Source organism: Clytia hemisphaerica, unplaced genomic scaffold (genome assembly GCF_902728285.1).
Source record: "Clytia hemisphaerica strain Z4C2 unplaced genomic scaffold, Clytia hemisphaerica genome assembly, whole genome shotgun sequence".
Taxonomy (NCBI): Eukaryota; Metazoa; Cnidaria; class Hydrozoa; order Leptothecata; family Clytiidae; genus Clytia; species Clytia hemisphaerica.
Genome location: NW_027103900.1, coordinates 562,048 through 588,518, shown reverse-complemented (window position 1 = coordinate 588,518; position 26,471 = coordinate 562,048). Strand labels below are relative to the sequence as shown.

General features: G+C 34.4%; 2 protein-coding genes across 3 annotated transcripts; one reads left to right on the top strand and one right to left on the bottom strand.

Annotated features, from left to right (window-relative positions):
* Positions 1-2,980: 2,980 nt before the first annotated feature.
* Positions 2,981-14,500, bottom strand: LOC136808805 (sorcin-like). 2 transcript variants are annotated; one of them, XM_067065350.1, is made up of 7 exons: positions 14,406-14,500; positions 7,287-7,328; positions 6,765-6,947; positions 5,510-5,588; positions 4,947-5,060; positions 3,815-3,873; positions 2,981-3,120 (listed from the first exon to the last, which is right to left on the bottom strand). In XM_067065350.1, exons 1-7 carry the CDS (start codon positions 14,406-14,408, stop codon positions 3,094-3,096), a joined length of 507 nt encoding a protein of 168 aa, XP_066921451.1. In that variant the 5' UTR covers positions 14,409-14,500; the 3' UTR covers positions 2,981-3,093. The 2 variants fall into 2 exon arrangements, with proteins under 2 accessions (XP_066921451.1, XP_066921450.1); XM_067065349.1 differs by having other exon boundaries at positions 14,100-14,487.
* A 10,471-nt stretch (positions 14,501-24,971) lies between these two features.
* LOC136808766 (uncharacterized Nudix hydrolase NudL-like) lies at positions 24,972-25,769 on the top strand. The gene has a single exon (XM_067065304.1). It carries the CDS (start codon positions 24,972-24,974, stop codon positions 25,767-25,769), a length of 798 nt encoding a protein of 265 aa, XP_066921405.1.
* The last annotated feature ends 702 nt before the right edge of the window (positions 25,770-26,471 follow it).

The window sequence follows — 26,471 nt, the reverse complement described above, 5'->3', positions numbered from 1 at the left end:
TTCTTTTGATCATGAAAGTATAGTCCTTGAAGAGTCAGAAAACGTGTGTGGCGTTATTTGGATCAGGCTCAAATTTCCATAATGGCGGATTTTAGATTTCAACCCTTTTTAGCCCTCTTGCTTGAAAAAAAATTGTTTTTTGACTTTAAACATAGACATATTATATACCAATCGATCACAAATTTTATGCTGATTAAGAAAAAGGTCACAATCATGGTCTGAAAATTTCGTTATCTGGAAATATGAAGCACTTTCGATTTCGATTTTTTGAAATGACTACTTTTGGTTCCAGATTTGCGTGGCTGTAACATTTGATTGGCTCACTTAATTTACTTGAAATTTTCGGAGGGTCTTGCCTACCGTTCAAATAATAAAATTCAGGAAAAGTTTTTTTTCTACATGAATTTTGAAATCCATAATGGCGGAACTATGGTCTGAAAATTTCGTTATCAAGAGATACGATGTACTTACGTTTTCTAAGTTTTGAAAATGAAAGTACTTCATAGCTCGAGATAGAAAAATTTTCAGAACATAGTTCTGACCTTTTTCTTAATCAGCATAAAATATCTGATCGATTGGTATATAATATGCAGGGTTTTAAGCTCAAAAATTATTTTTCTTAGGCTAGCAGAGCCAAGAGCTCATGTGACGAAAGAAAATTTTGAATCCTCCATTATGGATTTCAAAATTCATTTAAAAAAAAAACTTTTCCTGAATTTTATTATTTGAACGATAGGCAAGACCCTCCGAAAATTTCAAGTAAATTAAGTAAGCCAATCAAATGTTACAGCCACGCAAATCTGGAACCAAAAGTAGTTATTTCAAGAAATCGAAAACGAAGGTGCTTAATATCTCCAGATAACGAAATTTTCAGACCATGATTGTGACCTTTTTCTTAATCAGCATAAAATTTGTGATCGATTGGTATATAATATGTCTATGTTTAAAGTAAAAAAAAAAATTATTTTCAAGCAAGAGGGCTAAAAAGGGTTGAAATCTAAAATCCGCCATTATGGAAATTTGAGCCTGGTCCAAATAACGCCACACACGTTTTCTGACTCTTCAAGGGCTATACTTTCATGATCAAAAGAAAAAATGACTATACGCCGATGCGCATACGGGACCTAACTCAGCCCCTAGAGTAAAGTCAAAATATAAAGATACATCAGTTAGATTACAAAGAAAAGTCAAAGATATAACATATAAAAGAAGAAATAGAAACTTACTAAAAACACTGTGGCTGAACATACACGTACACGTCAACAGATACTTTCAACTAACACTCACAACTCCAATACGCAGATTTATAACACATCACAACAACTCATACAACAACTAGACAATCCTCAAGTGACGAACACATAACTACACACACAATACGGTACTATACAATACAATACGCAACTCCCTAGACACATAATATAGACAATACACGTGAGACTAATACAAATTATATAGTAATTATTTACAGTTTCACTACGAAAGTCCTATCAAATAATAAATCTAGGTACAAAGGAAGCGATGAAAACGAACGTAAAACTAAAAGACAAATTAGCTGCATTTTGGCAGTTACGAATGCTCGTGAGTGATAACTGGGTTCTAACCTCAAATAGTCATTCGTAGCCCTTTAGTGTATTGATTTTTATCAATAATTGATCCTAAGCAGCTTCATTTGGTGAATTTGCAAATTATTGTAAGAATGGTCTCCCACTGAATTATTTTAAAACCGCTATAAACGCTATTTGCTTTGGCGATAGAAGGTTTAAGTGAGAATTTTTAATGTTTTATGCCCCATTTTTTATTGAATATTGAACCCATTTTGGGGTTTAAAAAAACTAGCTTTCTGATCTGCGAAGTTTCAAAATCTTTCATCTCTGCAAAAGGCTTCGAAAGGCGTTTTTTCGCTGATTTTTCACCAATTCAACGGTTTTCGGTGCTACCTTTGACTGTTTGCAAATGGAAACTGGAAGTCGTTTCTAACATTAAATGACGTCATCCTCAAATTTTGACTTGATTTAGTTATTATTCACCATCCTCGACTTTTTCGCTTACTTTAGGCGTACAAACTTTCGCGACTTTCACGAGTTTTGGCCTTTTTCGCGAAAGTAAATGTATTTGAAAATTCTTAACAGGGCAATTCGAAAATGCTCGCGAAAAATTCTCAAAAAAATGGAAATCTAAAAAACCTCGAAATCGTAATAAATATCATATTTTCTGCATATCTTTATCCTTTAATGTCTTTTTAAAGCCGAAGAGCAACCGTCTTTATCGGATTTTTAAGAAATATTTTTCACTTTTAGGCAGTTTTCATTCGAAGATTCTTATTTTCATCCAAAGATTCGCGCGAAAGTAAATGTCGTAAATTTCGCGATTTTTCGACTTCGCGAAAGTTTCTGCTAGCGAAAATTTGTACGTAATTAATTTAAATTGCTCAAGGTCAGCACAGAAAACGAGCAAGACAATGACCTGGAATATGGACTTTAATAAAAAAACTTAATGTCTAGTACTATCTAGAATTTAATTTATCACGATTCTTACCGAAACGAAGCTAAAATTATACAGGTACAATATTCAATTCGTAAAGATTTCGATTTCTTCCGACTGACTGAGGAGTAAAAACCTGCTAAAGCTACTACTGGTCAATTTTCAGACCGACTTTGAGTTTGCGTTCTTGGAATGTGACTACACGTTTTTAGGTAAAAACGCTTGTTAAATTTGGACCTGCAAACAGAAAAACACAGAAATCGAGACATTATGAGAACGGACGAATGATGAACAAACTGATTTCCAAATAAATTTTATTTTAAGATCTTTTCATAAAATACTACTATATTCCAAATCATAAGTACATCTGAGTACATCGACAAAATAATTCCCAACTAAAACAAACGCATATAAAATAAAAAAGAGGTTCACATAATAAAAAGTGCATCAAGAAAATTATGTGGAAAAAATTACAGAAAATAAATATGAATCTGCATTTGTGTAAATTCTGTAGTAAATTGATGAAAAAGTTACATTGTTATTCTGCATTTTCATTTTAGATTATTCTGCTTACTCGTCCACATCAATTGAGTTTAGTTTGATTGAAGCTCAAGCAAACATCGTAACTTGAATAAACTGAAAATTAAAAAGAAATCATTTTATAAATTACGAGATCTTAATGTATTTGCACTTTTGAGGAGGGTGGAGTGACGATTAAGAAAAACCCGCAGTTTTGACCTGCAAAATCGTTGTCCTCAGCTGATCATGATCTAGGCAACAATCTCAGTCGTAATAGAACACGGATACATTAAGTAGCTACCATAAGTGAATAAATTTTGGCAAATTAAATTTCCGCCAAATTTTTAGAAGTTTCTCTACGGCTAAATTAAAGAAAAATCATGTTTTTATCGAGAAATTTCAGAAAACTATTCTTGCCTTTCTTAAGCCGATCGTGTATTAACCGTATAAATTTAACAAACTATTTTCTACCTTTATAACCGATTTGCTTCAACAAAACACCTTAATAAAAAACACTTTGTCTTTCGCCATATTAAATCCACACCAAATTTTATAAAATTGAGCATTCGCCAAATTAAAATTAAATTCCCGCCAAAATCTATCCACTTATGGTATCTTGTCTATTTAATTAGATTCAAAGAAGCAAACATTTCAAATTTCCTCAACAATTACTAGAATGGAAGTTATCATTTTTCGACATACTGAGTACCAATCAATAACTACTGAAGTCATACCATCCCTCCAAATTTTAAAAAGTAATTGAACAGACTCAAATAAATTTTCGAAAAAGGATCGATAGAATAAGACTTACGTCGTCATATCCAAAATTGGAATATCCAGTTTGCGTCGTATCTCTTCGTCTGAAGTGATCTATAAAGAGTATTAAAAAGGTGATAAGGTAAAAAAATGTTGCGAAGCTTATTCCACAACGGAAAATTGGATTCTGATTATTAATTATAGAAAATAGCATAGATTATTTACAGTATTGTCCTATCACCTTCTGACTGTACGACTCCCTGTGATTATAAAATAAACAAGCAACATGCTGAATGGACCTACCTAATGATTAACATCAGATGAAAATAAGAAAACAGTGACAATAATTGTACAAAAATTCAGAATGGAAAAATAAAGCTCGTGTGTTGAATAATGTAAAATGGTAAAAAGGAATTTCCCCAAATACGAAAATCACTTAAATCATTCAGGCCCAAAAAACCTTTTAACCTGTTTTTGGCCCAAATTTGCCCAAAAAAATTTTCCTTAAAAATCTGGCTCCGTCACATTTTGGGCATTGTCATTTTGCATCATTGTGCAAAAAATCAGAAAAATATTATGGGTCAACATTGAGAAAAGCTATATTTTCTTATTTGGTTAAAGGGAATTTCCCCAAAATACGAAAATCCGTCTTTTAAGGCGAATAAGAATTTTCCAGGAAAAACCACTTCAGCCATTCTTTAGAGAGTCTTCCCTCCATCTTTGTACAAAAAATCAGAAAAAAGTAATGACAGGATTTTGCACAAAGTCCAAAAAACCCTATTTTTAGGTAGTTTTTGGCCCAAATTTGCCCAAATAAATTTTTTCTCAAAAATCGGGCTCCGTCACGTTCTGGCCATTGCCATTTTGCATCATTGTGCAAAAAATCAGAAAAAACTAATGAGCCAATCCTGAGAAAAGCTGGTAACAGACGGACGGACGGACGAACGAACGGACGAACGAACGGACATGGGTTAATTTATAGAACCTCCACCGGGGTACCCGGAGGTAGGTCCAACAAAGAGGCTTATTGACCTGCTCGTTCTTTTGTAGACAGGCTAAAAATATTAGATGGGTCTTGACAGGAAGTTATGAAAAAACAGAATTAGAAAAAAAGCTTTTAAAGCATGTTTCTTTTTCTAAAAAGGCTAAAAAACAAGTTGAAATTAACTTGCTCAAGGTCTACATACCTGTCAAGAGCCTAAGGCGGACAGCAGCTGAGATGAAATCGTCGAATTTGATTTGATTGTTGATAGAGTAACGAGTAACAATGATATTCAATGCTTGAGGAGTCAATCTATAACCTATTAAAATGATTAGATAATGTTACTCGCAGGGACCTCAAAAGGCAATACATGGGTTACAAAATTACATCAATGCAGTCAAAACATGTAATTACTCGAAAAAGTTCACTTGATTTTATTCCTATGTTACTTGCTTTACAATTTACAGCTGATAACTTTACTAGCGTCAATAAATTCATGTCAGTATGTCATGTAACATGCACGAAAATTTCGAGTAAAAGCGTGATTTGTCTTTAATTTTGCAACCCGCCGTGTATTAGTAATTGCTTGCAAAATATGTTTTTAAAGTATTTCGGATAAAGATCTTCAATGCTCCCGAAAAGAAAGCACAATTTAGTACATTTCAAGTGAATCAGGCGCAGGTCTTTTTTAAAATGAGCAAAACTAAGTGAGTACCACGGCACTCTCAATCTAATATAAAAGGGCATGTTCATTATTATAAAGCTTACCCCATTGTGCGATAGCTTGATGAAGTTCGTTTGGGTCAATGGTTCCTGATCGATCACGGTCGAAAGCCACAAATGTATTCTACAAAAAATAGGATTAGCACAAGTTTTATTTCTGATAACAAAAAGTTTTTTTGCAATATGGCTTATTACATTAAGCTTAGAAATGTAAGGGCCAGAGGGTTGATTAATCTGTGATAGCCCGGTTTTTTTGTAATTGCATTTAGGAAAGAAATTTTTTCGGAAAGAAGATTTGGTGGATTTGACCAAAATTCGCATCAAATTTAAATCATTGTATTTCTCCCCAGATACGTGTGCTATGGCATGCCTTAAAAATAGGTTTTTTCTCATCTAATAACGTTTTTGCCCAATTAAAATTTTCTTAATTTCGTCAGCAATCCACCAAATTAAATTCCTGTGAAAATTTCTTCCCTTGTTCTTAAGTAAAAATAAAATTTCGCCAAATAATATTGTTCAACTTTTTTTGACTTCTCGATTGCACTATAATACTAATTGCACATTTTGATTGATAAGGAAAAATTAAATTCGAATGTTGTTATATTCAAGATACCACAGCAAAACATGAGAAGAAAACAAGAGAAAAATTTGCAATCTTCTTAGAAAGCAATTAATTATCAATGCAGAATAACATGAATTTTTAGGTGATTTTGAGATTACTGTATTAGCCTCAGTTTCATTGAAAATGTTTCAAACAGCCCTAAATACGTTTGCGTTATTTTGAGATATTGTCACTGAAACTCTGGAGGTTATTGATTCATCCTCCAAACCATGTTATATTACTAGCAAAAATCTTCCCAGGTTAACATGTATACAAAGCTGACAGTAAAAGTTCCCAATAAGGTGAGACCAATTTGATTAGTTGTTTTACGGGCCATACTGACCCTGAAATTCCAAAAATCGCGATAAAAATAAAATTAATTTTGGTAGTATATTTTTATTTTCAGTGCTTTACAGACTGTCAAATTTCTCAAAATTCTGGTAGTTTTTCTAAGGTTTTGAGAATTTTATGTTTAATATTTCATTTTATCCATGAATTCAAGCTTTATGTGTCTTTTTATATTTTCTATTTTACATTTTTGTAAAGATGTAGTAGTTTTTAGGTGGAACTCTACTTTTATTTTAATTTTTTCGCCGACCGATCGACAGACCCTCTTTTTTAGCTCGGGTAGCTTGGCCTGTAAAACAACAAATTAAATTAGTCTCGCCTAATAATATAATCAAAAATGATTAGACAAACCTTCCATTGGTTGAGAGCACCCCATAGTTCTCTGAATTCATTGAAACCCATTTTCCCTGAATAGTCTCTGTCCAACATACAAATCATGAGGCGACAAGCTTCCATACTGAACATTTGATAATTTCCTGAAAAACCAGATGAGGTCAAGCATCTTTGTAATTCTTGTGCATCAATTGCACCGTCCTAAAAATTCACAAAAAAATATAAAAAACTATCACTTAGATGTTTGGTTTTTTTATACACCAAATTGTACTTTTTGCAATAACTAAAGAATCTTCTATTAAAATTTTGAAGCTCACCTATAGTGTATTGGATTTCAATTGGAATAATATCCTTGCAAAAAGTTCAAATTAGGATTTTTGCAAAAATCCCTAGAAAAATGAAGACAATTAGGTGAAAAAAAGCCAGAGTCACAAAATTATGTCCAAAAAGATTTTAAATTCATGATTCCCCCCAAAAAAAATCCATGCAAAAGTTTATCATCACCTTTAAAAATGTTAATTTTGTAACTATACTACTTACAGCACCTGCAACAGCTTGGAAATAGCCATATAATGGGTCAGCCTATAAATAATAGAATGCCATGATTGATTATTAATGCAAAAATGAAATTTATATAAATACTTATTCCAAATAAAGACCATTTTTAGACTTTGATAAACCTTCTTTAACACATACACAATGTTGACACAAAAAATGCTGTTTGATCACTGATCTTATCAATTATGCCCCAGAAGCAGTTTAATCTTGAGCAACCAAAATTTTATATAAAGAGTTTTTTTAATTAGATTACCTAATGGTACATTTGATCAATATGTGTGATCAAACAACAAACCAGAGTAAAAGACATGGTAAAACTGGATCTTTTGATAGAAGAATAAATTTGGTAACTTTAATCGAGGAATGTAAAATTGACTGAAGAAATTTTATAATATTCTTCTTTGTAAATTATTCACAACCTTATATAAACAAGAAGTTTGTTTTTCACAAAACTTTGCTCAACCAGTAGCATCAAGGAAAAAAACTTTTGCAGAAAAATCTTGCATAAATTGACTAGGAGCTGATATTTCCTCATTTTTAATAAGAATTTAAATAAGAAACTTATGTTAATAAATATCTAGTAAGGTATCATAAACCATGAAATTTACATAATTTTCATAACTATGAGAAAAAATTTTGTTTGAATCAGTTTTTTTGTTCCTAGGTCTTCAAAAAATTTTCAAATGACAACAGTTGCAATAAAACTGGTCATCCAGTATAGCTTTTCATACATTGCTTGTGATGTACTCAGAATTAACATAAGTGCCAAATCTAAACTCTGGAATAGATTGATATACTCAATTTACTGATGAAAATATTGAAATCTATTCTTGTATAAAGTAATGGTTCAGCTTTTCTTCTGAAGGGGTTACATCTAGGCTCAACTGATTTGAAGAACATCTTCAGCGCATCCCTGGATAGGCTAGCCGAGGTTAAGCTAAGAGTATTCAAAGATTTATACTACCTGGTGAACCACGAAAAAGTTCAGACGTTTCTCGACGTCTTGAGGCTGAACAAATGTATGTCCCAAAGTGCTTGGAGTTTTGATATTTAGAAAGTAGATATCCCAACTTAAAATTTGAGCCATCACTTTTTAAATTTGACCAACTTGTTCTCTACTTATGAGCTTTTAAAGTCAAAATTCACTTTTCGAATGCAGCCCTGTGAATTCAGACAAAATCAAAACGGGCCGTAGGCCGGCAAAATTTTGCCGACCTAGAGGTTATTTTAGGTCGGCAAAGCCGTCCTAAGTAGCTTGTTTAGGTCGGCAAAGACAATAAATTTCCTACAGTTAGTTTAAATATCATTAATAATTGTGTTAATAAGTTTTATGTTTTATAAAGAGAATGGAATGAGGCTTGATTATCATGTGTTATCAAATGATAACACAATTAGATTATAACCTAACAAATAATATTTTTCCTCTTTAGGTCGGCTTTGCCGACCCAAAACATTTCTTTTGTCATGACGCCTACCTAGAGTGTAAATTACGTCGGCAAATAAAAGCCGACTTCAGCTCAAGTTACGTCGGCTTTCAGGTCGGCATTGCCGAATGCCGACCTGGATTCACAGGGCTGCAAATAGTGTAAAAAACACGGTAATTCATATTCGTATTCTCAAGCAGGCCAAAAAGGCACTTTTTCTGTTGTTTTTCCATTAAAAAGGCAGTTTTTTTATTTTTACCAATTTTTTGTAATTTCAAGAGGGGAAGCGTCTGGGCATGAAAAATGGCCTGTCAAGGAAATGAAATAATTTTGTTATGAAAGACAAAAATAATACTATGTTATTCCGAAGAGCAATTAAACAAGTGAGAATTTTACGGACCTACCTGGTTATCAAAACTAATCAATGAACATGACTTTTGAAAAAGAAATGAAAAAGCTATTAAACGCTTTTCTTTATAAAAAGAATCCACTATCAGAAAAATGAACAGCTTAATAAATAAAGTTTCTAGAATAACTCAAACCACATCGCTCTACCGTGATATTTTCTTCTTGTAGAAAAACTAATAATTTGGCTAAGAACATTGATCTATGCTTAAAAATAATAATTCGTTTTTCAGGCAATTCATCCATGCTTATATATAGCGATTCTTATAGATAAAGATTCGTTTTTTGGGCCCGAAAATTTTTTTTTGTGAAAATCTGCTTCAGCCATCTTAATTACCTACCAATGATGTTACCCTACTTTCATGTAAAAAATCAGAAAAAATTTATGATCAAATTTTTCACAAAGTCTTAAAACCCCTTTTTTAGCTGTTTTTTGCTGAAATTTGACCAAATATTTTTTTTCTTCGAAAATCAGAATCTGCCACATTTTGCACCTTTGTACCAAAAATCAAAAGATTCCTATGATTCAATCCTGAGAAAAGTTGGTAACAAACTGACGAACGGACACAGGTTAATTCATAGGACCTCCACCCCACCGGGGTAGGTCCAAAAAGACAAACTTTGTTTGGGATAAGCAAGAAGCAACAAGTTGTAGGTTGTCATTCTGAATACTAGAATATGATTGGATGCAATAAAACGAGCAGCAACGAAGAGTTGTTTGCAATCAGCAGGTGTAGTGAAAACTTGTTGAAGGGAGGTTAGGCATCCCATCTAACACTCTGGCTACAGATGACAACTTTTGATTGGTTGGTTAGCTAGCTGTTTCACATTTTATTTTGTTTCAAGCTTTTTATTTTAACCTAATTGTCTTAGGAACTTGACTTGTTGTTTTTACTGAAAGCTTGATTTCCTGGTGTGACTAAACTGAAATAGTTATATCCTCTCATCTCTTAGAACAAGTCTTTCAAAAAACCATAATATTTAGACATAAACTTAAGCTCAATGTGCAAGAGTAAACCTTATTTGAAGGATGGTAGATTATTCTCTTGGGAACACATTCTCCCTAATAAGCAGGTGATAACTCTGCGAAACTTCCTGCGCGACGTCCTATAAAGTATTAGCTTGAGTGTTAGGGTTTTATTTCCATAACACAGAGCAGATAATTTTCGGCCCAAACTGGTGATGTAATTAATATGCGAAACTGAGTCAATAGGTCGTTGCGTTCTCCCAAACAACTATGGCAAAATTGAAAGTATGATAAAAATTTAAAACCTTAATAAAACTTTAAAAAAAATCGTTTTGCTATTTGGCCTGAACAAATTCTGAAAATGTTTAGGTCAAAATGATTCTAGCCATACAGTGGTGTGGGTGTGTACCTATACCCCATTTTGTGAGGAGTGGGAAAACTAAATGCACAAAAATACATGCACCGTGAAGTCAGTTAATTTGCATCAGTGGAGGGAAACTTGCATAGAGCTCAAATGAATTTCCACCATCTTGAAATTTATGATCTTAAAGATTTTTTAATTATCAAATTGCACGCTGGTTTATTTACCTGCAATTCTGTTGGGAGTAACTCGCTAAAAATACTCACGACAAATATAAGATTCTAAAATGGTAGATTAGAGCTGCGACCGGAGTTGCATAGTTCATTTGTTTTGGAATTTTTACTGCTTTGATTGGTCATGCATTTGATGGCTATGCAAGTTTCCCTCCCATTGATGCAAGTTACCCGACTTCAAGGTACACAGTTCTCTCCTCTTTCTATCTCTTATATGTCTTACTTTGTCCTCATTTTAACCATTTTTTAGCTATCGTTTTTACTTTAGCCTTTTTTCTAATTTGTTCTTCCATATATCCATTGTCTTGTTGACCATATCCAACCACCTTGTAAGTAAGTCCTAAAAGTTGTTTCCAGAGTTAGTAGTTTGTAAAATGTACATAAATTTATAAAACGAAAATAAAACTTGAAACTTTGAATATAAACTAGAAAATTGTTTGGGAGAACGCAACAACCTATTGACTTAGTTCTGTATATAAAATTACTCCAGCCATTGGGGGATATTATCTGCTCTGTATTTACATATTTAAAAGCCATTTAATAATACCATCAACTGCTCGAAACATGGGTCTGTTGATACCGGGCCTGTATTTTCACTTACTGCTAAATGTCTTTGACTACAAATTTGTTTGATAACTCCACCAAGTTTTATCAATCATACTTTCTGTCATAACATATCACGATAACTTTCACTGATAGCGCACCCTTTTTAGCTTTTAACTGTTTTCATTCAAAATGACCGGACGTCGATTGGAGAATTAGTAGTATAATAGTATAATCATTAGAACAATAAAAGATGGAATTTCTTAATCCAAAAAGAAATATTTACAAAACAAAAGCCTTTTAGAAATTTGTTCTTCAAGACATTGCATATTCTGTTTTCATACCATTAAAAAATTCCACCAAGACAGAGTACACGCATCAAACTATCAAAACACGCAACCTGAAAGCAAGTAATTATGACGTCACACATTCAGCGGGTTCAGATCAATGTTTTGATTTGATCATTTGGCGGTTCTACCGTCAGCCATATAAGGATTATTTTTGCACCTTCCCGGGTGATTTTTTAGCTTGAGTTTATGTCTAATGTTATGGTTTTTTGAAGTGCTTGTTCAAGAGATGAGCGAATTTGGTTATTTCTAGTTTTCAAAAGAAGCAAATTTAATTTTTCTTCTACAAGATTACACTTTAATATAATGCCAATTATGCATGTCCAGACGGTGTCAAACGAACGAATCGGATGCCGAATCAATTGAACGCAATTGAACACAATTGAATAATTGCAATAAGATTGTCGAGCACGCTTGAATTGGAATCGAATATTACCGAGGATTTGCCGTTTAATTGCTTCGATTACGTTCGATTGTATTCGATTACGTTCGATTGATTTAGATTTATTCTCTTTCATACGATACTTAAGCGCTCGGCTACCCACGCTAAAAAGCTCTAACGAAGTGATCCAATTTAATTTAATTGGAATCAAACTCATCGAACATAATCGTAATCGAACGAAATCGAAGATTAACCAAATGCAATTGACAATCAATCGAACCAATGGAACATAGTCAACTATTAATCGAACCAATCTAACCACACTGGAACGCACTCAAACACAATATGATATTACCCAGGAATCGGCCGTTCGATTGAGATTCTATTACGTTCGACAATCGAATCGCAATTATTTAATCACGGTTGATTACGTTTGATTGGTTCGATTGCAATTTTTGTTCCAAGTTGCGTGAATGCGTGAAAATTGAAAAAAAAATGCAATTTTTGATTGCATGAAAGCGTGAATCTGGGCTAGCTTGTGCGTCAGTGTGCGTGAACACGTGAATTTTCCCTTTTTCCCACCGATCCAATGGTTCCCCGATTTTACCCGAAAAATTTTCTGATTTCTTAAAAATCGGGTTATTGCATGAAACTCGTGGAAAATTTGCGTGAATGCGTGAATTTCGAAAAAAAATTGCGTGATTGCGTGTATTGAGGGTCCCCTGGGGGGCCTCTATAAAATTGTTTGGGAGGTACTCTTAGGTTCAAAATAAACAGGGGAGGGGTGGAAATAAACGGGGGGGGGGTTAGGAAATTTTCTAGATTTTAATAAACGGGGGGGGGGGCCTAATTGCCGGGGTTGGAAATTGTACTTCTGAAACCAAAATATATATATGGTAAAAATAGACTAAAATCAGGCTATTTAGAGCAAAATAAAGGGCCTTCTCTTTTCATTTTCAGGGTGGTATAGTATCATGAATAGATTGAACATACTAAAATTTGAGGGGATTTTGTTTGACAGCACTTAAGAAAAGCTCAAAACACCAACTTTCCCTAAGGAAAAGCAGGCTAAAATGGGTTTGTTTACCTCCAGAGACCAAACGGTGGAGAGTAACAAAATAATGCGGCGCGCATTAGTTTTACGAATTACAGGAAAGGTGTATTCAATATAGCGATGGAAATGCGAAAAGGTCTATTGCAGTCCCATATGGCCGATGAAAGTCACATGTGAGTTTACCGTCAGCCGCCCGCATCTCTAAAAAGCACCCGCATGAAAATTTCATTATTTCGATAACTGCTCAAAATTTCATTATTTCTATATTTCTTTACAACTACAACCTCCATCGTTGTTAAAATCGTCTCTACGCAGGATTCCCTCTACGCATGACCTTTTTCCCAGAGTAAACACGGGTAAACAAAGAAGATTTTTTACAGAAAATGTGACCGCCCTCAATCCTACAACTACAGCGGGCGTCACGCCCATCTATCTGCCTAACCGCCCTGGCGGCCATTTTAGTTTTTTGCCAAATCTAGCGCCACTGTAGCAATCGATCTTTATTTTTCGTTCGCAAAACATGCGTAGGGTTGAAGCGAAGCAAAATTTTTTATTTTGAGAGAGAATGGTTAGCAGAAATGGTGGATAAGGTGCTGTTGGGAAAATAATGAATAATGAATAATGAAATCATGCCGCATCTATTTTCGGGTAAGTTGACGATGGTAAACTCACATGTAACTTACATCGGCCTATTTGGTCAGATAGTCCCAAATTAGAGCAGTTGGACGGTATTTTAAAGGATGACATGCAGGCAGAAAGATTTGCATAGGATACTAACTCTAAGGGCTGTGCATATTCCATATTATTATTGTGTCGTGTGTGTTAATACTTTTGGAAAATATGTTAATGTGCCAATTTATTAACAAAGCTTTTATTTATGGGTAATAACTAATTTCCCGGTTGTGTTCGAGTGTTGTGTAAAGAGGTTTTATTTATATTTAGATTTAAGAAATTTAAGAGTGAATTTATTAAGAGTGAAAATAAGAGAAAGTGCACAACAAAAATTAATGGTGTTCAGTTTATAGCTAGTAAAAACAAAATAAATTTGCACTTGCAATTTGCACATAAATAACACCTACTGGTTGTTGTGGTGGGTAGCCTTGAGCTGGATAGCCTCCTGGGGCAGGAGCACCATATCCTGGATAAGCCATTGTAATTTGACTCAACAAATTGCAAGTTTTTTTTGTCAAAAGTTCTGCTAAAAATTGACCTCTCTTGTTTTGCCGAGTCAGCATAAAATTAAAAGGCGTTTTTGGATGAGTCAATTAAATTTGATCTCGCTTATTCATCTTGACAACCTTTTGGCAACAAATCGCAGATTAGAAATGGTAAAACAAAGACTAAAAATACAAAAGTCGATAGGTAATTTTAGCGCAATCCCTTACCATTTTGTGATGAAGTGCTAGTAAATTCTTCGTAGTAGAACTTTGATTATTTCCCCAAGAATTGGCTTCGAGACTGTTTGAGAATGCAAGCCCGCTTTCCTGCTGTTACTTTTTACTTCTTTGCTCTTATAGAATTTTTTATTAGCAGACCCAAAACAAATTTAGTAACGGGTGAAAGTTAGTATATACTTTGACCTTGTAAAAGCTAAAATAAAATAAATTTTGAATAAATAAAATATTGAAAACAGTATGTTCTATACTTTGTTTTTAGAAAATGTGCCATGATTTGTTTTGATGATGTTATTTTACAGCAATCTTTCTTTTGTAAGTTATTTATAGACCCCCGGTTAAATATGTGAGCAATGACTGTTTTTATTCGTGCGCCGCGGTCATTCTGTTCCTGCTCACCAGAGTATAAGGAAGCATCGGCGTATTTACATAAAAATGAAATAGATAAGAAGGTAAAAAGTCGCTCGAAGTAGCAACTTTTAAAAATCACAAGACTTTCTATTTTTTTATTAACCTTCTGTTTCTAATTTTTACATATTCAATATACTTAGTTCAGTATACTTCAGTTTGATTTGATGATATTCATCTGTCCAGCTCATTGAGCCCAACACGTGTAATTTGATAGAAAAGAGCATTCGATTCAGCCAATCTTCTTGTTTGTTGCGCGACCGAGCGACGTCGTGCGAGGTTCAAAACAAAGGTTCAAAACAGGTATCTATAGAGCACAGATATTTAGTCGTTATTGAGTCGTTTCTTGAATGAATCTTTTGAACAGCCAGTGATATTTCGTATGTCAGAGGGAATACTGTTGAAGAGTTTTGGACCTTGTACAGCTATAGGCTTACTACTTTTGGATACTTTTAGATGTATTTGAGCGTACCACCGCTCTAGCAAGAATCCACACCACAATCTTCATTCAATCCATAATTCCTGAAGGAAAAAATGGATCAGCAGAGAGATTTCATGTCTAAAATTGAGTTTGAGTCAACTCTCCTGCACCCTGTATGTCCACGCCACCACAACCCTTGGCATGGCCCGAGAATTCTCGGGCCTCTTCGGGACCATGTTCAGGTCGACCGAGAGACCCTATCAATTCTTTTGGCCCGAACATGACCCGAGTCATGCTAGATTCAATCTGTCGTCAAAAATGCGGCGCATTTTTTAAGGCTTCACTTTTTCTTGCCTGAGAAAGGTTAGAGATTGAACTCTAGCCCTTCGGGCTTTTATAAAACTCAATGCGTGGACACGCTTCAGTTTAAAACCAGGACCAGTTTACTAGCAAATATTTCCACCCTAAGTATATTTATAACTATGTTTTCATACCAAATGACATTTAGTATTTATATGAATTTACAACATTCAGTATAGACCTAACTCTTTATACAAAAATTACGGGAAACGCATATTTGGACTTTGTACCCTTATGCTGCACTGAAGCACTTAAGCCAAAGTCCCGCAAAGGCGGGACAAAAATCAGTTTTTTGAAGTTTGCAAAAAAACGCCACATAGAAGATCTTTCAAATTCAATATGTGAATAGAGCAGTAAAAAATACAACTTTTCTATTTTTCCTTTTTTTTGCAAAAGTTCTAGGAATGAAAATAAAGGGATACTGATAATTGAATACTATCCATTGATGATCCGCGGCACTATTGTAAAGCTAGAATCGCTTGGCGTACTCTTCGCTTGAGAAAATGATTGACAGATTGAAGTTTTTCACCCGCGCAGGAGCTCGGAGAGCGTTCTCGGCTCAATCCTCGGACTGCGCTAAAAATGGTAGACTGAGCTGTGATAGATCATTTCGATGGAAGTTTACAAGGCTCTTGACAGAAAATCGTTTGTTTTATTGTCAATGATGACAGTGCGGTTATTAATTTTGTTAGATCTGACAAATTGATGTTTGTAAGTGCACTTTATAGTTTTGATTCCCATTGAAGAATCATATTCTGGTTTTCATGTTATTAGATGCTGTTTTAGAGCTTTAGAGCTACACTGACATTCATATATTTAAAATATAATTAAGAGAAACCAAGTTTTTCTCAAAGAAAATGTTAAAAAATTCAGTCCTGAAATTACACGCCTGTTTAAATCAAGTTTTCAAAAATTGGCTCGCGTGTGGCCCGAACACGGCCCGAATTCTCGGGCAAGCTCAGGCCAGCTCGGGCTTTACTTGTCCCTGAACCACGGGTTTGGGGTTTATCTGGTGGCAAGTGTTTGTCAAGTTCATTTTTGAATTTGTCAACGTTAAATTTTTTAAGTTTCTAATGCTCTTTGGCATTGCATTGAAAAGTTTTGCTCCTTGTATAGTCAGGGTACTGTCTCGCGTAATTTTGAATTGTTTGGACCGGCATATTTGCTATCTAAAGCACATTCGTCCTAATCTTGGATGGTCTTTAGATTTGAAGCAATCATTGATATTTGGCACAAGTTTTTCCAAGATTTTCCAGATGTGTATATGATCCTGTAGTGTTCTCTCCTTCTTTGAAGTGAGTATATTTTAAGCTACTTTAGACTTTCCCAATAATTTTGGTGTGTTCCTTTTATTTGTTTTAAAAATGATTTTTGGATCTCTTCAAGTCTTTGAATAAGACTAACAGTACTGGGGCTCCATAATGCTGAGCAATATTCCAGTATAAGAATCACAAGTGATTTATAGAGAGTGATCATGGTATGTGTAGAGCAGGAAGTGAAGGTCCGTAATATCCAAGAAATGATGTTTTTGGCTTTTTCAATTATTGATTCAATTTGATGTTTAAATAGGCAATCATTGGACATAAGAACTCCCAGGTCTTTAACATATTCCTTTTCTTATATTTCATCTCCTGATGGTGGTGTATAGTGGGATTCATTTTTGATTTCTGTATTTGAGCCATAAATAACGTAGCAATTCAAATTTTGCATCATTCAATTTCATATTGTTAGCGATTGTCCATTGATATAAAATCTGAAGGTCTTGTTGCAATATTTTTACATCTTCAGTATTCTTTCAGTTAGTCACACTAGCGTCCCGCCGAAATGCGTATCAAAGATTAATGCTGCGAAAGCGCTATATCGTTTACTTGACCCTCAAGCAAAAAATGCGCCGCAAAATTTCTAAAGAATTCATGAAAAAAATAACCCGGCGCTTTTTAATGAAATTAAACATTTCAAAAACTTTGAGAAATTGCCAAAATTTGAGCCATAGATGAAAAAAATTGAGCCAAGCCAACCTTGAAAACTAATTTGAAGATCAACTTCCCAAGAAAAAGATCTACGGGGGAGGTGGAACCCACCTAGATCCGCGCACCGCCGGATAGGCTATCTCCCGGAAATTTAGCAGGACCTTAAACAATGACCCATTTACATGTGCGGAATTTTGTTTTTACTTTAGCGTATAAACAAGGCCTTAAAAATCAAAGCGCTGTCTCGGGAATTGAATGACAAATTTTGGTTGGTTGATTTTGGCTGCTGCACGTTTTATTTTGTTTCCAACTTTCAAGTTTTAATTAATATTGTCTTGTGAACTTGATTCAGGTAACTCTCATCCTTGTATCCTGTAAATGACTGATGTTGTTTTTTCTGAAAGCTTAATTTCCTTGTGTGACCAACTGTCTTTATTGACTTGGTTGTGCGAGTGTCATCTGCAAAGGACTTGACGATAGATTGGATAACATTCTCATCTATGTCTCCAATGAGTATCAGGAAAATCAGGGGTAAATCAAGTACACTTCCTTGTGGAACACCTGAGAAAACTTCTTGATTGTTTGATTTTACACCATTAACCACTACAGTTTGTTGCCTGTCTCTCAAAAAGGACTATCCAATTATAGATTTTACCAGTTATTCCTAGCCTTTTGAATTTTGACAGAACAATCGAATGATCCACTTTATCAAAAGCTTTAGAAAAGTCTAAGTAAACAACATCTACATTGGTCTCTTTGTCAAGTAAGTTTAATATAAGATCATGTTGTTCAAGGAGCTGACTCAGACAAGATCTTCCACTTCTAAAGCCATGCTGATTCGGGTTGAAAAGGTTATTTTCGTCCATGTGTTTGACAATGTGTTTTCTGATGACTTTCTCAAAGATCTTTATAACGTGTGATCTGATGTTAAGGCAGTGATTTGTTTCCTCCTTTATAGATTGGGGTTATAGTTGATTTTTTCAATTTGTTTGGAACAATTCCTTTTTCCAGACTTTTTTTCCATAGATGGCACAATGGGATGGCTAATTCTTCTTTACATTGTTTCAGGACTATTGCTGGGAAACCATCTGGACCAGCAGCTGAGGATGGTGATAATTTGTCAATGGCTTTCATTCATTATGTCATTTTCAGTGACTACCTATTTCTGATATTTCAGTGGTTTGTGTGTTGAAAGCTTGATCGTCAGGTGACATGGGTTCACTGAAGACTTTAGCATATTGATTTGAAAGGATGTCAGCCATTTCTTTATTCTTCATTGTAAGGTTCCCGTTTTTGTCTATTAGTGGTCCAATTTTAGTTCTCACTTTTGATTTCTTCTTGGCGTATGCAAAGAAATATTTAGAATTCTTTTTGATTGATTCAATAGCTTTATTTTCTGCAAACTTATCATATTCTGGTTTTCATGTTATTAGATGCTGTTTTAGAGCTTTAGAGCTACACTGACATTCATATATTTAAAATATAATTAAGAGAAACCAAGTTTTTCTCAAAGAAAATGTTAAAAAATTCAGTCCTGAAATTACACGCCTGTTTAAATCATGTTTTCAAAAATTGGCTCGCGTGTGGCCCGAACACGGCCCGAATTCTCGGGCAAGCTCAGGCCAGCTCAGGCCAGCTCGGGCCATACTCGGGCTTTACTTGTCCCTGAACCACGGGTTTGGGGTTTATCTGGTGGCAAGTGTTTGTCAAGTTCATTTTTGAATTTGTCAACGTTAAATTTTTCAAGTTTCTAATGCTCTTTGGCATTGCATTGAAAAGTTTTGCTCCTTGTATAGTCAGGGTACTGTCTCGCGTAATTTTGAATTGTTTGGACCGGCATATTTGCTATCTAAAGCACATTCGTCCTAATCTTGGATGGTCTTTAGATTTGAAGCAATCATTGATATTTGGCACAAGTTTTTCCAAGATTTTCCAGATGTGTATATGATCCTGTAGTGTTCTCTCCTTCTTTGAAGTGAGTATATTTTAAGCTACTTTAGACTTTCCCAATAATTTTGGTGTGTTCCTTTTATTTGTTTTAAAAATGATTTTTGGATCTCTTCAAGTCTTTGAATAAGACTAACAGTACTGGGGCTCCATAATGCTGAGCAATATTCCAGTATAATAATCACAAGTGATTTATAGAGAGTGATCATGGTATGTGTAGAGCAGGAAGTGAAGGTCCGTAATATCCAAGAAATGATGTTTTTGGCTTTTCTCAACTTCAGTTGAGCTAGAATCTGACAATGTATGTATGTATGTATGTATGTATGTATGTATGTATGTGTGTGTGTATGTATGTCTGTCCGAAAACTTTGGGGCAGGCTGAAGACTTCAAAAATGATCGGGTTTGGCTGAAATTTGGAACACTTGTTCCTTGGGTGAATATCTGGGGGTGTTTTTTTCATTTTTTGAAAATTTTCATTTTTAAGGGCGTGGTCACGAGTTTCGCCAAAACGAGGCTAAAACTTTGGGGCAGGCTGGAGACTTCAAAAATGATCGGATTTGGTTGAAATTTGGCACACTCGTTCCTTGGGTGAATATCTGGGGGTGTTTTTTTCATTTTTTGAAAATTTTCATTTTTTAGGGTGTGGTCACGAGTTTTCGCCAAAACGAGGCTAAAACTTTGGGGCAGGCTTGAGACTTCAAAAATAGTCGGATTTTGTTGAAATTTGGCACACTTGTTCCGTGGGTGAATATCCGGGGGAGTTTTTTTCATTTTTTTAAAATTTTCATTTTTAAGGGCGTGGTCACAAGTTTTCGCCAAAACGAGGCTAAAACTTTGGGGCATGCTGGAGACTTCAAAAATAGTCGGATTTGGTTGAAATTTGGCACACTCGTTTCTTGGGTAAATATCTGGGGGTGTTTTTTTCATTTTTTGAAAATTTTTATTTTTAAGGGGGTGGTCACGAGTTTTCGCCAAAACGAGGCTAAAACTTTGGGGCAGGCTATAGACTTCAAAAATAGTTGGATTTTGTTGAAATTTTGCACACTTGTTCCTTGGGTGAATATCTGGGGTTTTTTTTTTTTCATTTTTTGAAAATTTTCATTTTTAAGGGCGTGGTCACAAGTTTTCATTATTTTATAATTTCCATTTTGAGGGGGTGGTCATGAGTTTCCATTTGAAATTGGTTACAATTTTACAATTGGGCCTACGAATGATTTAAAAACACTGAAGTTGAGCCCAGTGCGGTTAGCACGTTCGACAGTTTCAATTATTGATTCAATTTGATGTTTAAATAGACAATCATTGGACATAAGAACTCCCAGGTCTTTAACATATTCCTTTTCTTATATTTCATCTCCTGATGGTGATGTATAGTGGGATTCATTTTTGATTTCTGTATTTGAGCCATAAATAACGTAGCAATTCAAATTTTGCATCATTCAATTTCATATTGTTAGCGATTGTCCATTGATATAAAATCTGAAGGTCTTGTTGCAATATTTTTACATCTTCAGTATTCTTTCAGTTAGTCACACTAGCGTCCCGCCGAAATGCGTATCAAAGATTAATGCTGCGAAAGCGCTATATCGTTTACTTGACCCTCAAGCAAAAAATGCGCCGCAAAATTTCTAAAGAATTCATGAAAAAAATAACCCGGCGCTTTTTAATGAAATTAACATTTTCAAAAACTTTGAGAAATTGCCAAAAATTTGAGCCATAGATGAAAAAAATTGAGCCAAGCCAACCTTGAAAACTAATTTGAAGATCAACTTCCCAAGAAAAAGATCTACGGGGGAGGTGGAACCCACCTAGATCCGCGCACCGCCGGATAGGCTATCTCCCGGAAATTTAGCAGGACCTTAAACAATGACCCATTTACATGAGCGGAATTTTGTTTTTACTTTAGCGTATAAACAAGGCCTTAAAAATCAAAGCGCTGTCTCGGGAATTGAATGACAAATTTTGGTTGGTTGATTTTGGCTGCTGCACGTTTTATTTTGTTTCCAACTTTCAAGTTTTAATTAATATTGTCTTGTGAACTTGATTCAGGTAACTCTCATCCTTGTATCCTGTAAATGACTGATGTTGTTTTTTCTGAAAGCTTAATTTCCTTGTGTGACCAACTGTCTTTATTGACTTGGTTGTGCGAGTGTCATCTGCAAAGGACTTGACGATAGATTGGATAACATTCTCATCTATGTCTCCAATGAGTATCAGGAAAATCAGGGGTAAATCAAGTACACTTCCTTGTGGAACACCTGAGAAAACTTCTTGATTGTTTGATTTTACACCATTAACCACTACAGTTTGTTGCCTGTCTCTCAAAAAGGACTATCCAATTATAGATTTTACCAGTTATTCCTAGCCTTTTGAATTTTGACAGAACAATCGAATGATCCACTTTATCAAAAGCTTTAGAAAAGTCTAAGTAAACAACATCTACATTGGTCTCTTTGTCAAGTAAGTTTAATATAAGATCATGTTGTTCAAGGAGCTGACTCAGACAAGATTTTCCACTTCTAAAGCCATGCTGATTCGGGTTGAAAAGGTTATTTTCGTCCATGTGTTTGACAATGTGTTTTCTGATGACTTTCTCAAAGATCTTTATAACATGTGATCTGATGTTAAGGCAGTGATTTGTTTCCTCCTTTATAGATTGGGATTATAGTTGATTTTTTCAATTTGTTTGGAACAATTCCTTTTTCCAGACTTTTTTCCATAGATGGCACAATGGGATGGCTAATTCTTCTTTACATTGTTTCAGGACTATTGCTGGGAAACCATCTGGACCAGCAGCTGAGGATGGTGATAATTTGTCAATGGCTTTCATTCATTATGTCATTTTCAGTGATTACCTATTTCTGATATTTCAGTGGTTTGTGTGTTGAAAGCTTGATCGTCAGGTGACATGGGTTCACTGAAGACTTTAGCATATTGATTTGAAAGGATGTCAGCCATTTCTTTATTCTTCATTGTAAGGTTCCCGTTTTTGTCTATTAGTGGTCCAATTTTAGTTCTCACTTTTGATTTCTTCTTGGCGTATGCAAAGAAATATTTAGAATTCTTTTTGATTGATTCAATAGCTTTATTTTCTGCAAACTTTTTTGAATCTTGGAAGGATTTTTGCAGCTTTTTTTCGAATGCAGCAGCTCCTCTTTGATTTTTTTCTTTCGGGTTTGAGAATTTGTGAGTAGAAGTTTTTTTGTGATTTTCTCCGTCTTTTGGTTAAGGATCTACGATACCTTTCAACTTCTGATCTCCTTTTGCCTTCTATCGGTGTTCTGGTTGGTACATTATCTTTACAGATTTTGTAACACAGGGCATTTATGGTTTCCAATATTTCGTTTGGGTCGTCACTAAGTGTTTCAGTTTCCTTCCACCTGATATGAAGCATGGTCTCTTTTATATTTTCCCAGTCTATTTCATCAGCAAAGAAGTTCAGGGTGCTAAAACATGTACGAGGTTCTGGCTGCTCATCTTCATCTGATATAGTGTTAACATTAAGACAGGTTGATACCAGGATAATTTTGTGGTGTGAGGTGCTTTGAAGGACAGGAACTGTTGAGCAGTTATGGATAATGTTTTCATTGTTTGTGAAAACAAGATCAAGTATGTTTCCATCTTTATGTGTGGGAGTTTTCACGTATTGAGAGATAATCATTGATTGCAGAATTTTGATTCTTTCATCCAAAGGACAACCAGGTTTAGGTGAGCCATCTGGCCAGGTAGCTTTAGGTAGGTTGAAATCACCACCAAAAATGATGTTTGCAGTGGCTCCTAGCCCTGATATTGCTGTTTTTACTCCATTGAGTGGGGTGGTAAAATCATTGGATGTCGATTGCTTTTATCGTCTGGTTGGCGGTAAGCTACCAACAAAGCCATGTTTTCAGCTTTCGAGTAAATACAAAAGAGTTACGTACAGTTTAGAGGAGTAAGAATAGAGTTCTTCAAATGTTGCACCAATGTCTTCTCTTACGTAAAAACACACTCCACCTGTGTATGAACTTAAAAAAGAAAGACAACGTTATACAAAAACTGAATCAACAAGGTCAACACCAACACAAAAACCCATTATTCCATCAAAAATGATCTCAAAACCTTTTTAACAGGAAAACTACAAGAAATGGAGGAAAAGACAAGATCAAGAAGAAATAATGACAGAGATATAAATAAAAACCTACGCCGAGATTACCAAGTTAAGCACAAAGAAGACTTGAGATCAGCTAAAGAACGAAAATGGAAGGAAATGATAGATATAGAAAAAGAAAAAGATAGACATAGAATCTAGAAAGCTAAATATGATTCTTCACTGGTTTCTCCAATATTTAGGCCCAGATAAGAAGAAGAAGAAAATTAGAAAGAATATGACATGACTCTGTTCCGAGAACTCCTGGAGGAGTCAACAAAGTCACCCTCAAAGTCTGCATGACAAATATCTTAAATCATGAAGAATTTACACATCGCCGTTGGCAAATCAAAAGGTCCAACCTCAAAATTAATGCATGAGAAAACTAAGAATTTTTATGTTTGTCTGAGCATAAATTTTGAGAGTAACCCTGTTTCATGTAGATGGAACCTTCCTCACCATGCAAAATGGGCCAATTTCAAATTTAAGGCTAGCTAGACAGAAAAGCTCTTAGCTTTCTCAGACACTAATTTTGTGATTGGCCCTTTTGATTTGTCAACAGCGACATGCAGGTGAGTATCATGGAAGATTTCACAATCAACAAACGGAAAAAGATGAAGGAGATAACTGAAGAAGCAAAGAAACTTAATAAAGACAATAACAATAAAGGATTCAACTTGTGCGTAAGAGGAAGCCCAAGAACAAAACTATGCATCGTTAAAAAATTACAAAACCAAACAAAAATATCTTCAAATTATAAACCAAAATACACCACAAGATCTCGTCAGCGATTGGGTTTCAACAGATTATGATGAATGATTCATTTTGTAAAATAGGCAGTCAAACTTTATTAGCTTAATTAAGTTAGTACAGAATTTTGAAATTTTATATAATACATTTACTGCACATCAACATCAACATTACAGTACATAGTAGTTTTGGCAGTAATATGAATTGTTTTTTTTAATAATGGTAGCAAATGAAATTTATCAGAAAATATTTTCAGAAGTTTCTTTACATGAAATTAATAATTACATCAGAAATAAAATATTTTCATATGGTTTCAATGAAAAAGGTGCTCCATCTGGGAATATGTGCCCCTTCCTCTATTTGCTTGCTTTTAAAAAGAAGCAGGTGATTTTGGATGTTTGTATAAATCAATAACCAGGTGATAAGGAAGAGATATTCATCATACTGTTGGATTGGTGCTTTCAATATACATAATATTTCTTAATTTTTCAAAAGTTCGTGAAAATCAGAAATTTTCTTTTCTATATTCGAGGAAAATTGAAAAATTTTAGCTTTAAAAGATAGACATTCAGAGATGTCGCATATTTTGGTTAATGTACACAAAGACAAGGCAGAAATCTCCAAAACTGGTCATAAACTTAAGGAAATAGCAAAACTCATTGAACCAAGAAGAGCAGTCATCAAAGAATTTTATGAACAAAATCTTATAGATATGAATACTAAAGTGAACAAGCCAAAGAAAAAGAAATCAGCAAAAATTGTGAAATCTGCAATATTGATACCCATCGTTCTCTGTCCTGATAATGAGCTGAAGGTTTTATTAACAGTCCGGACTAATAGGGTTTCCATAAGCAAAAATGAGGTTTCCTTCCCTGGAGGAAAATGGGAGAGGAATGATGAGTCTTTAATAACAACAGCTCTGAGAGAAAGTTATGAAGAGATTGGTTTACATGCTGACAATATTGACCATATCACTGAGTTTGTAACACTATCAACTTATCGTAGAGGGAAAATATACAATGTATACTCTATTATTGGACTTTTGAAGAGTAGTTTCTATGCTAAACTGAATCGTAAAGAAGTACAAGATGTACTATTAGTTCCACTTTCCAGTATGGCTCATACTCACGAGTACAGAACAAACAACATCCCGTATCTTGCCACTCAGGGTCTAGTGATGCAACACACAACATTTAAAATCTTTGGACTGTCTTACGCTTTCTTAGGTTTGTTTTATCTTTTAGCGACTCCTAGTTATAAAGAAACTGAATATTATCGATATTTGGAATCAAGAAATGGTACTTCCTTTGTAGCAACAATGATATGGAAAATGATGGAGCTTGTCAATGAATTGCTTGTGTCTAAACTTTAAATGAATTATCAAAGTTATAAAATATATTTTCCTCTGAATATTCTATATATTTTTTGTTCATTTATTTTGAAATTTTCTATATATAAATCATGATAATAATTTGACAATTTTGATTATATTTTTTTACTGATCTTTTTTCAGAATTTTATTTTGAAATGAAATAGTAGCAAGTTACTGCTGTTTAGTACCGATTAAAAAAGGAATTAATTCTTTTTGGTTCATTTCCAAAACGGCAACAATGACTTTCTGATATAAACCTCCCCCCCTAGATTATCCCTAGGGGAAAGGTTTATATCAATCATTATCTAAAACAAAAAGTCTGGCTCTGACTTCTTTCTGATATACTGTCGGGGAAAAAGCCAGATTACACCTATAAACCCTTTCTCATAACCTTATGAAGTGACACAGTTATAAAAAAAACTAAAAAGTGTTGTGGAACAATCTCTTTTATTTTGATCTCTGAAACCTCCTTTGTCTATTGACATAGAGAATTCCCCAAAGTTATTACAATTAAAATTTGATTGCCTTTTGAGATTTATAAACCAATCAAAATAAAAGCACAGAAAACTGTCTCCCCTTGCAATCAAACATGTTACTTTAAAAAGCCATTGTCAAAAGTCAGAAAGATCAGGAAAGATCAGATTCTTATCTATACTCTATAATATTCCAAACCAAAACTTATTTTTTTTTCTAATTCTCATT

Excerpts from the sequence above, each read along its gene's own strand:
- LOC136808805 (XM_067065349.1), bottom strand. The coding sequence starts at position 14,255 with ATGCTGACTCGGCAAAACAAGAGAGGTCAATTTTTAGCAGAACTTTTG. Across the intron at positions 6,948-7,286 it reads TCCAAGCTGTTGCAGGTGCT|GACGGTGCAATTGATGCACA; the intron begins GTAAGTAGTATA and ends GTGAATTTTTAG. Across the intron at positions 5,589-6,764 it reads GTGCTCTCAACCAATGGAAG|AATACATTTGTGGCTTTCGA; the intron begins GTTTGTCTAATC and ends TATTTTTTGTAG.
- LOC136808766 (XM_067065304.1), top strand. The coding sequence starts at position 24,972 with ATGTCGCATATTTTGGTTAATGTACACAAAGACAAGGCAGAAATCTCC.